A 15630-nucleotide genomic window follows, 5' to 3' on the forward strand; every position below is an offset into this window, starting at 1 on the left:
CTCTCTATCTCTATCTCTCTATCTCTATCTCTCTATCTCTATCTCTCTATCTCTATCTCTCTATCTCTATCTCTCTATCTCTATCTCTCTATCTCTATCTCTCTATCTCTATCTCTCTATCTCTATCTCTCTATCTCTATCTCTCTATCTCTATCTCTCTATCTCTATCTCTCTATCTCTATCTCTCTATCTCTATCTCTCTATCTCTATCTCTCTATCTCTATCTCTCTATCTCTATCTCTCTATCTCTATCTCTCTATCTCTATCTCTCTATCTCTATCTCTCTATCTCTATCTCTCTATCTCTATCTCTCTATCTCTATCTCTCTATCTCTATCTCTCTATCTCTATCTCTCTATCTCTATCTCTCTATCTCTATCTCTCTATCTCTATCTCTCTATCTCTATCTCTCTATCTCTATCTCTCTATCTCTATCTCTCTATCTCTATCTCTCTATCTCTATCTCTCTATCTCTATCTCTCTATCTCTATCTCTCTATCTCTATCTCTCTATCTCTATCTCTCTATCTCTATCTCTCTATCTCTATCTCTCTATCTCTATCTCTCTATCTCTATCTCTCTATCTCTATCTCTCTATCTCTATCTCTCTATCTCTATCTCTCTATCTCTATCTCTCTATCTCTATCTCTCTATCTCTATCTCTCTATCTCTATCTCTCTATCTCTATCTCTCTATCTCTATCTCTCTATCTCTATCTCTCTATCTCTATCTCTCTATCTCTATCTCTCTATCTCTATCTCTCTATCTCTATCTCTCTATCTCTATCTCTCTATCTCTATCTCTCTATCTCTATCTCTCTATCTCTATCTCTCTATCTCTATCTCTCTATCTCTATCTCTCTATCTCTATCTCTCTATCTCTATCTCTCTATCTCTATCTCTCTATCTCTATCTCTCTATCTCTATCTCTCTATCTCTATCTCTCTATCTCTATCTCTCTATCTCTATCTCTCTATCTCTATCTCTCTATCTCTATCTCTCTATCTCTATCTCTCTATCTCTATCTCTCTATCTCTATCTCTCTATCTCTATCTCTCTATCTCTATCTCTCTATCTCTATCTCTCTATCTCTATCTATCTATCTCTATCTATCTATCTATCTATCTATATATATCTTCCCAAATCCAATGAAGTGGGATAGAGGCATCATTGCAAAACTTAACAGGCAGGAAAAAACTTCCCCCTCCTCTGACTCACTCCCTCTCTCAGAGGATGGAGGTGGTTGCATTGCAGCTGTCTCTGCAGAAGGCCAGGCCCACTTCCCACACACAGCTCTTGGCTCAGCTGTGCTGCTGCCAACTGCAGACACACAGATGCTACAGATGCATGGTACTCTCATGCAGTGCAGTGACTGAAGGTTTCTCTATGGCACTTAAAGCTCTCTCATATCAAGTCATTCCAGAGGATGGAAAACAAATGTTGGACATTGAAAGGGTCCAGCCTGCAGAAGCAGCATGGGAGATGTTGCAGCACTCCCAATAAAAAGCATCACATCAGCAGCCTCAGCTCAAGCATATAATTACTTCAATCACATCAGAAGTTTGAGGGTCTCTTAAGTCTGGCTTAATGTGCGTACAAACAAAAGGATTTTGAAAAGAGCTGCAAGGTAACTCCTGAGGGTTGACAGGATGTCTGAAGATGTCTATTTACTCACCTTTACTGCTATTTAGTGCGTGTTTACTGTGTCTCCAATTCACAGTAAAAACTTCTAAACCTGGACCCATTAGTAGGGTAAGGATCTTTTGAGTTTGCCTGAAAATATTCTCTAAGTATTTTTAAACCCCTCAACGCTTCAAACTTTAGCTGTCCATCTGCTAATAAACATTAAAAAGTCAGTATTAACTGCCTACAGGTGGCATCAATGCTCTGCACTGTAATCAGCACTAGTGCTGAGAACAAGCAAAAAACACATCCAACTTGCACAGCAAGCATACTGCTGGAGGAAGTAAACATATTCCCCCCCCCCATCACTTAGAGTAGTGTCCAGCAAAGGAATAATTTGGTAAACAAATCTTTCTCACTGTTCCACTAGAAAGATTACCTCCCCTCCCAGTCTTATTGTCAGTTAACATATACTGAAGCATAATTACTAAGGTAGGTCAAAGGAAAATACCCATGCAACAAAAACTTCTTATCTCTCCTCATTTTGTCATTTCACTGAACTATCCTGAAAGTTTCCACCAAAAGCTTAGAGAAAATGAGTGCTTGTTATTATGAGTTTAACAACAAAGAAGACCCAACACGAGAACCCAAACTTCCAAAGATATGCTAAGAGCAGCTCAGCTGAGCCATGGAATGAGAGGAATACAGGGTGGCAGATGAGAATGGGCTGCATGAAACAGATCCAAGCAGAAAAAAAAACCAAAACCAGACAAAACAAAAAACAGACAAGGAAGGAGTAAAGGTGTTACACACAAAGAGCCAAGCAGGGCGTACTCAGAAATCGGGTCCTCCTGCCACCAGGCTTGAACGTCACTCTTTCAGATGCACAGTTAAACTTCGCACAGCCTGTGAGAAAACAAAAACGGGAAGAACAGAGAAAGGAGAGAGGAGAAGAGACAGAACACCACTACAAGATGTTAGCAACTTGAGGTTGGAAGGGTGAAATGCATTAACATGACACACAAGAATAAGCCTCCAAGTGTGGACCAAAGAGTATGTAGACAATAATCGGAGTGAAGGAACTCCCTCCAATACCTCCAGACATTAAGCCAAGTCTGCAGTGTTACTCTCCAGTACATAAACCCCCCAATAATAGGGTTGCAATCTACAGGAAAGCCAAATCCTGGCAAAAGTATCCAATTATAAAACCATACTGCACAAGTCCAGATACAGGGAGACGATTCAAGTAGCTCCAAAATACCTGAAACAGTTCATTAAAACCTTTATAGAAAATTCTTCCAAAAAGTTTGTTTCCATTTTCTGTCTGTACTTCTCTAATTACAGCGCACACACGAGAGAATTGATGTATACAATCAGTTTATGGCAAAGCTATTCAGAAAGATGTTCAAGGGGAAAAAAAAAATGGAACAGCCAAATTCAGAGAAGTTAAGGAATCAAGATATCATCCCCTTAATGACTGACAAGCAAAAAAAAAAGTCTTCCCTACCAAATAAATCAGAGCTATGTCTGAGAAATTATTTGGTAATGTACTAATCCACAACTTGAGTAACTTTAGTAAATGAACAGTTTATTATTCCTACAATCCCATCCTCCCACACTAACTCTTCCTTCCAGGAAATTTTTTTTAACTCACAATTGCAGAACACGAACCTTTTTTACCTTTTATTGTTAAAAATTCCAGAGACAGCCAAAGCAATTTGGGAGTCTAAAAGGATTCTGAGTTTTCAAAAAATCTCATACCATTTCAATTCTCTGCTAATACCAAAGCTGCTCTGCCCTTTCCTTAGTCTCATTTCACATTTCTGACGCCCTGTTCTCATCTGTCTCCCTGTCTTCTCAGCCAATACCTTTCCCCCAGGTCAGCAGAACATTGCTTGCCACCACCATACTGCACTCTTTTATGTTCTCCTCAGTGCTTTCATTACAGCAGACAGGGCCATACACTACATATTTATTACTTCAACAACCTCACAGAGAAGGTAGAAATCTAGATGCAAAACACACCCTTACAAGCCTCCATGCAAAGGTCAGAGACTACCAATCTAGACTATATATTAAAAAAATCAAGCATCAACAAGGTGATCATTCGTTCACCAGTAACAAAGGTGCAAGACTCGACACTAATTCCATTTAAAGTCTTACCTTGGCCTGGTGCCGAAAGGCTTGGTACTGAAAGGGCACCATCACTGGTAAAGGCAGAGTATAGATTTTCGCTAGAAGGTGAAGGTTTGAGGGGCTGTAACAAATGGTTCTGCCCAGTCTCTGGCACACTACCAGGAGGATGAAGAGTCTGCTGTGGGGGCAAGACTGATGGTGCACTTTGAGCTGACAGATTGCCTAGAGGAAGAAGGAAGGCAAGAAGTCATTTAACGTTTCAGTTTCCCCACATCATTTTTCAAAGCTTCTGTCACTGTTCCTAAGGGACAGGAGATAAAAAACAGAGGGAAGTTTGACTGGAACATTTACTGGGAAGTAAAATCCCTACCAAGTAACTCAAATGATCAGTTGAGCTACTACGCTAGTGATACAGGACAAAGTGCTGTGGTAGGGGGAAAAAAGTGTGTATTATCCTCTGGTCAAGTATGACAATCCATGCAAGATGGGAGAATCAGGGAGGGAACTACTCCAGTTTTTGAGAAAGCAGTAGGACTAGAAAAATTCTTATTTACTTAAGTTTTAAGGCAACTCTGTGCTAGCTTACTGTTACATGCTCACACAGAGCTCCTCTATCATAGAACAACACAGAAGTGAGCAGCCAGGGTGACTGGATACAGAAACTACAGCATGACATGGAATTACCAAAAGTGAATGTGCAGAAAGCAGTAACACCTACTTCTGCTCACAGTGCTGGCCCTCCCTTATTGTTTACCCAATGCTACAGGATTTGAGACACATCTACAATTTCCCAGCAAGCATCTTGACATCCATGTAATTCAAACAGTAAATAAGACTATTTTTCTGAGTTCTGTTTATTATAAAAATGGTTTTAGTAAATAAGAAAGCCTTAACAACTTTTAAGTACAAAAAAATTGCAACTCCATTCAAAAAAAATCACTACTTTAACATCCATCAACTGTGACTAAGTTTCTGAAGCGTAAGAACACTTGTGATACCATACTTAAATGCTATTAAAGTAGAAAAAAAATAATAATCTCTGAAGATGACGGAGATCAGCCCCATTCTGCAAAATCAGTTTCAGAAGGCAACAAGAACAGTTTATCCTAAAATAAAAAAACAAATCAAAGTTTTCCCCCATGCTGTAAATTTACACTTTTCTTCTTAGTTCAAGCCCTCCAACTAACGTCTGACAAATCAAATCACAATTTTAAACTGCTCTTACAGAACAATGTAATGGGATCTTTCATCAGATTGCAAAAGTCACAAGTCTACCAAATAGCAAACACAAATTCAGAAATGATCCAGAAATCCAAGCAATGGAGGAACTGGGACACACACTTCCTTATGCCCACTTCCAAAAGACAAGACAGAGAGACAGACACACAGACATAGATCTAGGAATGAGAGATGGTACCTTGTCTGTTTTATCCACTCAAAAAATTGAAGGAAGTCCTACCTGATAGCTGGGGGCTTTTATTTCCCTGGGAGCTGCTACGACTGGATTTGCTGCTTTTGCCTTTAGTAGGTCGTCTCCTCCTTCCTGAAAGGGGTGCAGCTGGGGGAATAATTACTGCAGGTGGGGCCTTTCCCAATTTCATGTATAGTGACTCAATCTCCTGCTTCTGGCGACTCTGCAGCTCCTGGATCTCTTTAAGGTGCCTAATAAGTTACAAAAGAGAATGACTTACAAAAATTGCATATATATAAATGCATGTATACAAGCCCTCCCCTCCAGTCAAGCTTGACCAGCTTCTTTGGACAAATGCTCATTAACATTTAAGAAAGAAGGAAATAAGTCTTTTCCACACATAACCACTGAACACACATGGCAGAACACACTTGCCATTTTCCACTGTGCTCTAACCCTGGCTAGAATTCCAACAAAAAGTTGCCAATGTTGTAATCATAAAACCAGGACAAAAGTAAGTACAAACTACAACATACACCGATTGTACAAGATCAGATCATTCAGCACTGAAATGCTAAAAGGAATAGCTTGATTACTCATTTTCTGTGACATATGGCCTTGGAGGCTTCTACATTTGTATTACCTTAGGGTTTTTTTCAGAGCAGTTGCATATACAAGATTTAAAATTGCCAGCTGCCCTAAAAAAAGTTCAGCTTCTAGCATAAATAAATTAGCAGGTTATCTTGACTTCTAAAATTTTTTTTCTAATCCAACCAAGATTCTTCAGGAAAAGGAAAACCATTAGAAATGCCAGAAATGCATATTAGAAATGCAGAGTTGAGTGTCATTTTCAAATGAGACACCACTATTTCCACTAACTGCTAAACTTCAGTGATATGCAAAAGCTTCTATACATCTGCACTCTTATCCACAGTGCAGCAAACAATCTACATATAAATACATACAAGGTTACAGGTTAGAAAATTAAGCACAGAAAGCATGTATACACCTTTGTAACAACTGTGTAATACTTTCCTAATAAAGAATATTACTTCCCACATAAACACTGACAATGGGTCCTGACACTTAGCAAAAGTTGAGTCTTTTAAAGAATTTTACTTTTGTCTTTGTGAAAAGTAAAGTACAGTTGAAATTCATATTAACCCTGTTACATATATTTCATACACAACCACACAAGGAAAAAGCCTTACTTCTCCCGTAATCGACGGAGTTCCAATTTCAAGTCTTCATCTTCAATATCCGATTCATTGTCACTGCTCATGTAGGAAGAGTTGAATGAGTTGCTAAGGCTCTGAACAGGGAGGCTGATCTTTGACCCCAGGGGATGGAGGGAGTCTGGGCTCCCCGAGCCATCATCCAAATCCTTAACCATCCCACTTAAGAAGGCGGCCTCTGGTTCAGAGGACGGACCATTCATTTGTGGAGACTGCCTTGACTCCAAGTCTTTCTTCGGAGCTGCAGCTGAAGAAGCAACTTGTTCCAAGCCCACAGACAGAGGAAGCATCACTGGCTCTTTCTCTGCACAGCTGACCTCATCCTGAGTCTTTGACACCGAAAAGCGCCCCACTTGATCCGTTGTTGTTGTTACCTGAAAGCGCCCTACCTTAGTAGGCTGACCAACATCTACTGGTAATTGCAGCACAGGAACTGTCTGAGGAACACCATCTACCACATCCAAGGAAGAGTCAGCGACAGCCTCACTTTTCCGACTGCCAGCCTGCTTTACCAGTGTACTCTCTGGGCTACTGCCAGAAAGAGATGAAGAATCAGTGGAGGTGGTTTCAAATTGCACCGGCTTAGTTTCAGGTTTGTCACCCTCTTTTAGCACATCATCCACTGCCACGGACACCTAGAATAGAAACACAGTCATGCAGACTTTCTTAGTTCTTCCTTAATATGATGCTTTTATTTACCTGAAGAGTAAAATGCATCCAAAAGGAAAATAACTCATTTCCTTGGTATGCCACAAAGCAAGCTACTGCTTTCTTCCAGGTAAAACACTGTCACACAAAATGGTACTTCTAAGTAATATAGGGGATTAACTCCAAGAAACACAGCAGATTCAGAGGGGACTTCCTTCACTAACAGGACATAATACAGTGAGCATTCCAGCATTGTTAGCCAAAAAAGAAGCTAACGTTAAAGACTAAGGCCAACTACACAAGTAAGGCCTGACATGATGGAATGCTGGATTCACAATTCCAGACCTGCATCATCTAGTGCAATCTCTGCCCTGAATGAAAACAGCATCTACATAAAGCACTGCATTCACAGGTTCAACGTGGACATTTTCTCCCAACAGAAAAGCCCACCATGAGGCACACTGAGCTGACACCACACAGGAACTGCTCAAAGATCCTGTATCAATAACCAAATCAGTTTAACAGCTCCTACCTGAAAACGTCCCATCTTAAGAACACCAGCTCCTGCTGTAGTAGCCATAGCACTGCTCTCTCCACTACATGATGCTGATGCTAAGAAAAAGGAGAATAGGATTAAGATGAAAACGAGCAACATGTTCTTTGAACTCCAACCATTTATTTTTATCTACTTCAAACTCAACTATCAGTTAACTCCTAACAGGCCTTTGGATTCATGGAACCTGATCTCTTTTTTCAATTTTGCCACATAGAGTATCAAACCACAGTGTTAAAAATGAAGTATTTTTCTATAAAGTTTCCTGCACAGTATACTTGCTAAAAATGCACTTATAGATAGCAGTAAAAAAACCCATATTGATTTCAAACAAGGGATATGAACTAGCCAAAGAACAAAACACAGAACTGTAATTTATGTAAGAAAAACCTTTTTTTAATTCAATACTCACACTGACTACCTGTTTGTTTCACAAACACTAGGCACAATTTATTAATAGGGAAGTGGCAGGCTGAAGAAATGCTGTAAACCACATTTACTTAAAGCAGTCTATCTGAAGCTTTCAGAGCTGGATTTTTAGGTGTCAACTCCTATTTTGTTGCTGTATGCACTGGCAGTATAAGGTTACAAAGCTGAGAAATAACCTTCTATTTTTAAATCAGTTCTATTGGACAGCTTGCTGTGTTTATTAAGCAACTTCCCAGTTTGTTTTACCTTCTAAACTTTAGCTGGCAAAACCCAACTTATTTTCTAGCAGACAAATGAGTTCTATAGTTAACTACTGACATACCAAAATGGGAACATTTTATTTTCCTACTGGTTTTATTAGTTTTTGAAGGTTTGTTATTGAACTTCAGAGGCACGTGCAAGTTAAATAATGTTTACTAGATAGTTCAGAAATAATTTTAGTACCACATTAACAGTTGGGTTTTTTAATGTAATTTTAATTTTTAAAAATTAAAGCAATTAGAGGAATACTGACAGGAAAGTCTCAGACTATTTTGCAAGCTACTGGGTTCCCCCCCACCCAATAACAACTGAACTCATTTAGATTTGAAAGTCATTGATCATTTAGACATTAATTACTGATCATTCAGTCAACCTTCAGTTGTTCTGAAGCAGACAGAAGGGAGTCTGGTTTTCCTCCTACTTTTCTTAAAGCTTTAGTAGTTTAACCTTCATTTCTCTATTTAAATAGAAAGTAAACACTCTTGGGTTAGGAAGAGTTATCCTACATAGAGAATGCAGCACGATGATGCAAAATGACAAATCTTATTGTTGTTGCCAATAGCGTAACACAAGACAAAACATTTCCTTCAAATCCTAAAGCTCTACCTTAGGAGCATACTGGAGATTCTTTACAAGTCATAACTTAGCATTTTGGACACCTTTAAATCCTAAATGAGTTACTATAATGTGCATATATCATTCCCCTCTCCTGGCCTACAGTGGAAAATTTCAGTCTAGGTACTAAATACTAATATGATTATTAAGGAATTGCCATTGTATGACTTACTAAAAAAGGCTATATCCTTTGAAGTTGCTAGTCTGTTCAATTTTGGATTATATATATCCATGCTGAGAAACCATCTAAAATAATCAAGGCTGTCTTACCATCCTTCAGAGACTGTGTTGCTGTGGACACCAGCCCGGTAACCGTTGTAGATGCTACTGAGGGCACAGACTACAGGTTCAAGCAGGAAAACAAAAGGAAAGAATCAGCAGTTTGATTGAATGCCAACAAATCCACCATAGTGCATATTACATAATCTTTTAGTTCTACCAGGGTCAAAGTATGACCCATGACAAGACAAATACATGTTTTTAACCTCTAAAGCAAGCAACACTAGCAAGAGATTTTGCACACCTTATAGCAGAACATTCCCTTTTGCTTTGCAGAATTAATGCATAAGTAGCCACTTGAAGATCACATTGTCATCATTATATTCACTTTATTATTACAGTTCTTTAGAATTTCAGAAGCACACTTTAAACAAATTAAGACTGACATATCACAAAGCACTTTAGTGCTCTTTCCCCTTATTCCCTAGTCACTGCCCATTCTAGTTTGGTGACATTAATGACATCACTAGAAAAGATGAATTAAGAACTAATACCAAAACCAGCCTCAGGAAATATGTAATCTATTGCAACATAGAGATTTTCCCGTTTTGGTTGACTCAGTCCCACAGACTGAAAGGTGACTCTTCATTTTTATTTTTAAAAGTCTAAAGACTAGTGTATTGATATTAAAGGCAGTGACTTAAGAGCACAACCTTGAGAAAGCACTGCAGTTTTTCAAGTGTACTGAACTACCAACATTGCAAACATACACAGGCAGGAGCAGATGTCACTGGAACTGTCTCTGGACTAAGAGTTCTTCTCAGCTTAGCATCCAGATCTTCCAGTGGCTGTTGGGACTGAGAAAGGAAAGAGTAAACAGCTGTTCCTGCTCAGGAGCAAGACATCACATTTGAGAAACAGACATTTCATACTAAAATTTAAAGTAGTCAGTACCGCTTCCATAATGCTATCAAGTTCCCTTCCTATATGTTTAACATGTATAGCACAATAAGACTAGAAGCAATTTAAGCAACATATTTGGTAAAAAACATAAAAGAAGCATTAACTTAAATTTCTGTTTTCCTCGCAGTTAGCATGGTTTGCATTCCCATTCTTAAGAACTGAACAAAGATGCTGCAAGCCTCCAAGTTCTATATTTTTTGGTTGGAGAATAACATAGGCAATTTGTATTATGAATTATATAAAATCTTGAAGGAAGTCAGTCAACTAGGAAAAAAATTACAGACAAATTCAAAAAGATACCCATAATTCCAAAAGAAAGCATAGTTAAAGCAAGCTTGGAGGATAACACCAAAACAACTATTTATAAGTTCCCTCAAAGAAGCTGTCTGGATGGACTGATTTGAAGAGGAGAAAGGGAGAGGGGCAAAAATCTCTCAAGTATGCTTATATACTTAGGAGTTCAACTCCTGAGTTGACATCCAAGATGTTTTTCACACTTGGCCAACTTAACTGGGGAAGGGAAGAGAAGAATTACCTAAAAATATCTTAAAGGTAACAAAAGTTCAGATTCACTCAGAGTTATTAATTAGGGCCATACCCATAAGATACATATGGAAGAAGAAAATGTTGGCAGATAATGCTAATTTGCAATTCTGATCCTATGGAGTAGAAATTTCCATCCAAATTTTAGTATTATAATTCTTTCCGAGTCTTTTGTATTAAAAAACTAGATCTGTGAGAAACTAAAAGAACTGAAGCTGAGGTCGTGGCAACATAAAAACATTACCTTCCACTTTCAAGAAAATGAAAGTTAGAAGTACACAATAGCATAAAAATGCTTTCAGCAGGTTGCTAAGATTGCATTCTTCCTGAATTGTGGATTTTAAAACACAAACAAAAAACCTAAAAACAATAAACACCATACCAATTCCATTCAAATAAAAAAAAAAAAAAAAAAAAAAAAAAAAAAAAAGCAGAAGACAATGCAGGCTTCTGTGACTCCATTCAGAAAGCCAAATGCTAAGCAGACAAGTGACATTTAATTCAATAATACTGTAAAATAAAGAGGATATTTCATCTGAATACAGTATAATTCACATCACTTATGCTCACAAGAAGATATTTGCTTCAAGTAAACAAAAACCTGAGATATTAGAATGATCAGGAAATAAAGATTTCCTTGTGGAACAAGTGTACCAAAATGAAGCTTGAAAAATTAATCTAAATACACTTCAGAAAGCAATTAATGAATAAACAGGACAGGTATTTAAGACTAAAGAACAAACTGTCCAAAACTGGTCTTGAGATGACATGTACTTTGTCTGCAAATTAGGAGTCTGATACTAAGACAAAAGAAAAAAAGTTGTGTAATGAGCTACTGACATAAGGAAGGCAAGCCTATCTATTTTAAAACAAGCCAGTAATTTTCCAGGTAGTATTATGTGATAGCAGCAAATGCTCTTAACAGTCAATTAGATTTGATCCAGTTGGTCTCCTCCAATTTTGTCTCACTCCTAGACAGGCTTTAGAGTTCAAATGAGAAGTGAAACTAGGTAAGCTGTTTGCAAAGGACAAGAAGCAAGGGATCTTTATTTGTGACTTCCATACCACAAATCCTACCAGAAATACCTATGACAAACAGGAAGAAGCCTTTTGCAGTGGTACAGTGGCTTGAGTCACAAAAGTGTCTGCAAGTGCTCTGAGTTTGGGGGAAAACATTACTAATATACCCAGTTTCAAGCAACAACAATAAAAGGAACTATGAACTCAGCGTGACTGATTTTAATTAGCTGCCTCCAGATCCGTTTGCCACCCTTGCTCATGGTAAAAATGCAGATAAGAATTATCACCAAACTGTAGTCCCTTCTTCAGCAAAACCATGCTTCAGGAAGAACTGGCTGAAAGGCACAAACCAGGTAGTACCTCCAGAAGCCGAAGGGAAAAAATGTGTTGCTTGTTAACTCTACCATCTTACAGCTCTGCATGAGACATTCTGCTTCTTGCTCAGTTTGGAGGCTAAAGATACCCATTTCCTGCTTACTCACAGAGCAGGAATATGGCCCTCATTCAGTCTGCTAGAAAGAAACTGCATAAAACCAAATACAGCAGCAGTCCTTTCATGACAGGTTTCAAGAGCCATATGTTCACTTTCATAGTTTTCTTACATAAAGAGTACAAATTTCTGCCTTTTCACACAGAATAATACTTTCCAAGTAGTGGAATGATTCTCACTGCTTACAAAAGATTTAAACATGCTTTAATTAAAAAGACAACCAAGAAGTAGTTCCAGACACAGAGGCCATCTGTGAGGACTCCTTGATTAACATCACTGATTTGCATTTGCTCCATTATTTGAAAACCAAGAAGTTGGAAGAGCAGGAATAGACAGGATGTAAATTAGTTCCACTAGACTGTTTCCATTCTAACCTCCAGGACATACTCTATGTAAACTCTGTCTAAGAGATATTCTTAAGAGATCACAAATTAATAATATTTACTGGGAGAATTAGAGAAACTGCTGAATAAAGACAGAGCTTCTGCACAGAGAGCACTGGAGGGAAAAAAAAGCTGCAATAGTTAAAAAGGGACTACTAATGTCATAACCAGCAAAACCACACAAAAGCAGCTAACATGACCTGCTGCTCAACTCTACTCATGTCTTTAGAACCAGATAATACCATGGCTCTCACATTTGAAAGACAGAAATGGCAATACTCTTCTAGTGTTGTCTTTGAAGATCAGTACCCTACTACATGAAAATCAGTTTTTAGTTTTAGCTGTAAGAACATGAACCACAGCAGTTCATTAACCAAAGTTGCCTTAGCACAGTTTAAATTTGTGATTTTCTACACTATTTCTTCATATGAGTCAGCTTAAATCTTTCAGATAGAAGTTCATCAAGCTACCGTAAATCCTCCCCCAAAAAGTAATTTTAGTTCTTTCTCGCTTTAGTTTGTTTTAAATTCCCTTCCACAGGTGAAACTTGAATTCAAGAGCTCCATCACATGAGATGAGGAGAATGTTACCAGGGTATTATGGAGAAAACTTTATCATTAGCTCAGTCTGCATGCAAATTCTCAGTGTCAAGAGAACAAAAAAGAAGTCAGGCCCTAATACTAATAAGTACTGTACAAATTTTCATACTGTAGCTACTTTATTAGAATTACTTTAAAACTATAGTTAGGACTTAAGTCAATAATTCCATTCCATAAAAGGACGACCTCAATTCAAGCATAAATTTTGGATATACATTCTAAAATTATTCACTGTGGACATGAGCCACAGGTGGAAGAGGTTAATACTGTAAGAAGCACATGTACGCAGGAAGCACTGGATTTAAGACAAAATTACTCTAAGCCTTAGTCACCACTAGGTATCCACTCGAATCATATCTTGTTTACAGGCTTGAATATAAAATTGGGGTGATAATTCTGTGCCAAGTGTACTTTAATAGAATACTATAGAAAGCCATCTTTGTGTTTATTCACAAACTTTTTCAAAAGTAGCACAACCATCTCATGGTCTCATGGGTGGTGTTTAGTTATTTTTTCAGCTTTTCTTGGCATAGGCATATTGTAGTGTTCCCATGGTACAGCTCATTGCACAGCATTTAGAAGATAGTTTTCAATTACAGAGGATTTTTTTCTAATTTTTAAAGAGAAGAGAAGACAGATTTAGTCTTTGTGATCTTGAGCTGATCACCTGTCCCATTTACATACAAAATATCCAAGCTAACTATTGCATATAAGGACAGAACCTAAGCAAGGGAAGCCGCTGTTACATTTCAACTCAAGTTTATGATCAGAAGCTTCAAATACCTTTTGCAAATCTGAAAGCCTAGTGAAATCAGAGTGTAGTAATAACCGCAGAAAACCAAAACAATTTGCAAAACCATCAACTTCGCATTTTCATTAAAATTTAAGTGCAGTACATGCTGCTTCCCTAAAGAACTATTATTTTGTAACTATACCCTCTTTAAGAAACCAGATTCCAGTTTTATGCACACATTTACCTGTGTTATGTTTAAAAAACCCCACCCTCTAAAGTTCAGGTTAATACACTTAAAACACCCCAAGGCTGATTAATTGTTCCTGTACTTCAGAAACTGGGTACAGCATTCCAAAGGGCAAGGTACACATCCAGTGCTGAAGTGACTCTGTACTGCTACAGTTACACAAAAGGAGTTACTCGATCAAAAGAAAAGAAAACCAAAGACATTAATAACATGCAATGGAGAGTTTAATCGAAACATGCTCTTTGAAAGGAAAAGCAGCAGATAAAATCTGCCAAGTCATGTAGCACCTGAGTTAGTGAAGGTCCTGGAAAAGGTGGCAGCGGCTCACTGGATGGAGTGCCAGCCGGAAGTTCAGAACCTACTGGTAGCACCTATGGATAACGAAGAGGAAACGCGAGTCCATCAGACATGGAACAATAGAAGGATCAGATACCAAGCTACAGTCAGTCATGTCATACAACAGAAGCCTCAACACTTTCTTCTGTAGAGACTCCCTTCCTGGAGAGTTAGCAGAGTCTTTAGGGTCTCTGCAACAAAGTTAGGGGAAGTTGTTTGTTTGCTTTTGTTTTATTTCTTAATCCAGATTATTTTTGAGCAGCCACAATTTCCAATTTAAACAAGCTGCTGTGTCCAGGAGCAAAGTATCTTGGCAATATTTATTTTCAAGTCCACAAGAAGGCTACAATAATTCTTCCGAAAAGTAATTGAGTTTCCTAGAAGCTTCATTTATAAAAGTGTGCAAGAATGCATTCAATCTCCTTACAACAGATTTATGTTAACTGCCCATTAGCAACAGTAAACTGTGTGCTTCTGGCAAACTGTTCCAAGCAACATGACTTGACAACAGGAACTGTCATGCCTGAGGATGTCTCCACTTGTAAGACCTCTTACACCAATCTCTTGATCCATCGCTTCTTTTGAACCTGAAGGGTGTTGATGACCCACAGAAGATGACTAGGCCATGCAACTGGGTAGGGGGAAATCACCCAGGTTATGTGGAAGAGGTTAGAGAGACTGGAAAGGTTAGAAGGAGGCATCAAAGCCTCCTCGCCAGGTCAGATAGCACATTCCTGTTAGTTATTTCCATTGTTAGGCAAGTGGCAAGTTCTAGGAATTAAGCGATCCATTACACAATTTGGAATTCTTATTCTCGGCTGTAATCTTGAGGCTTGACCACGCCTTTAAAGTCTGAGAAACATGATAGCTTTATGAGTTAATAGTGTTGGTCAGCTGGCTTCCCTTGTGCGACAGTGAGCACTGCTGGATATGGGTAACTGGCCCAAAGTCTACTCCAGTCCTCAGCAAGCAGAACCAGTTCTAGCTTGCAGCCACATTACATCTTAACTAATGGTTCAAACTGCAGTAATAACTGCCCAGTGAAGATACACTCCATAATTATCTATCCTCGCCAAAACGTTTCAGCAGGAACTGTCAAGTTGCATTACCACAGCTTTTCTGTGCACTAGGCACACACACATGGATGTTACCTATTCTGAGGAATGATGAATTAAACTGTGGTAAGTTA

General features: G+C 38.4%; 1 protein-coding gene across 1 annotated transcript in view; it reads right to left on the bottom strand.

Annotated features, from left to right (window-relative positions):
- The window catches only part of WNK1 (WNK lysine deficient protein kinase 1), a 103829-nt gene that overhangs the window by 6621 nt on the left and 81578 nt on the right, over window positions 1-15630 (bottom strand). Inside the window, exons 21-27 of the mRNA XM_026868680.1 lie at window positions 14393-14476; window positions 9898-9984; window positions 9179-9248; window positions 7583-7662; window positions 6379-7037; window positions 5216-5418; window positions 3784-3978 (exon numbers count right to left, since the gene is read on the bottom strand). Coding sequence (XP_026724481.1) covers window positions 3784-3978; window positions 5216-5418; window positions 6379-7037; window positions 7583-7662; window positions 9179-9248; window positions 9898-9984; window positions 14393-14476 — 1378 coding nt within the window. The remainder of the gene's footprint in view (window positions 1-3783; window positions 3979-5215; window positions 5419-6378; window positions 7038-7582; window positions 7663-9178; window positions 9249-9897; window positions 9985-14392; window positions 14477-15630) is intronic.

Source organism: Athene cunicularia, assembly GCF_003259725.1.
Source record: "Athene cunicularia isolate RWA chromosome 1 unlocalized genomic scaffold, athCun1 chr1_part2, whole genome shotgun sequence".
In the NCBI taxonomy this organism is placed as follows: domain Eukaryota; kingdom Metazoa; phylum Chordata; class Aves; order Strigiformes; family Strigidae; genus Athene; species Athene cunicularia.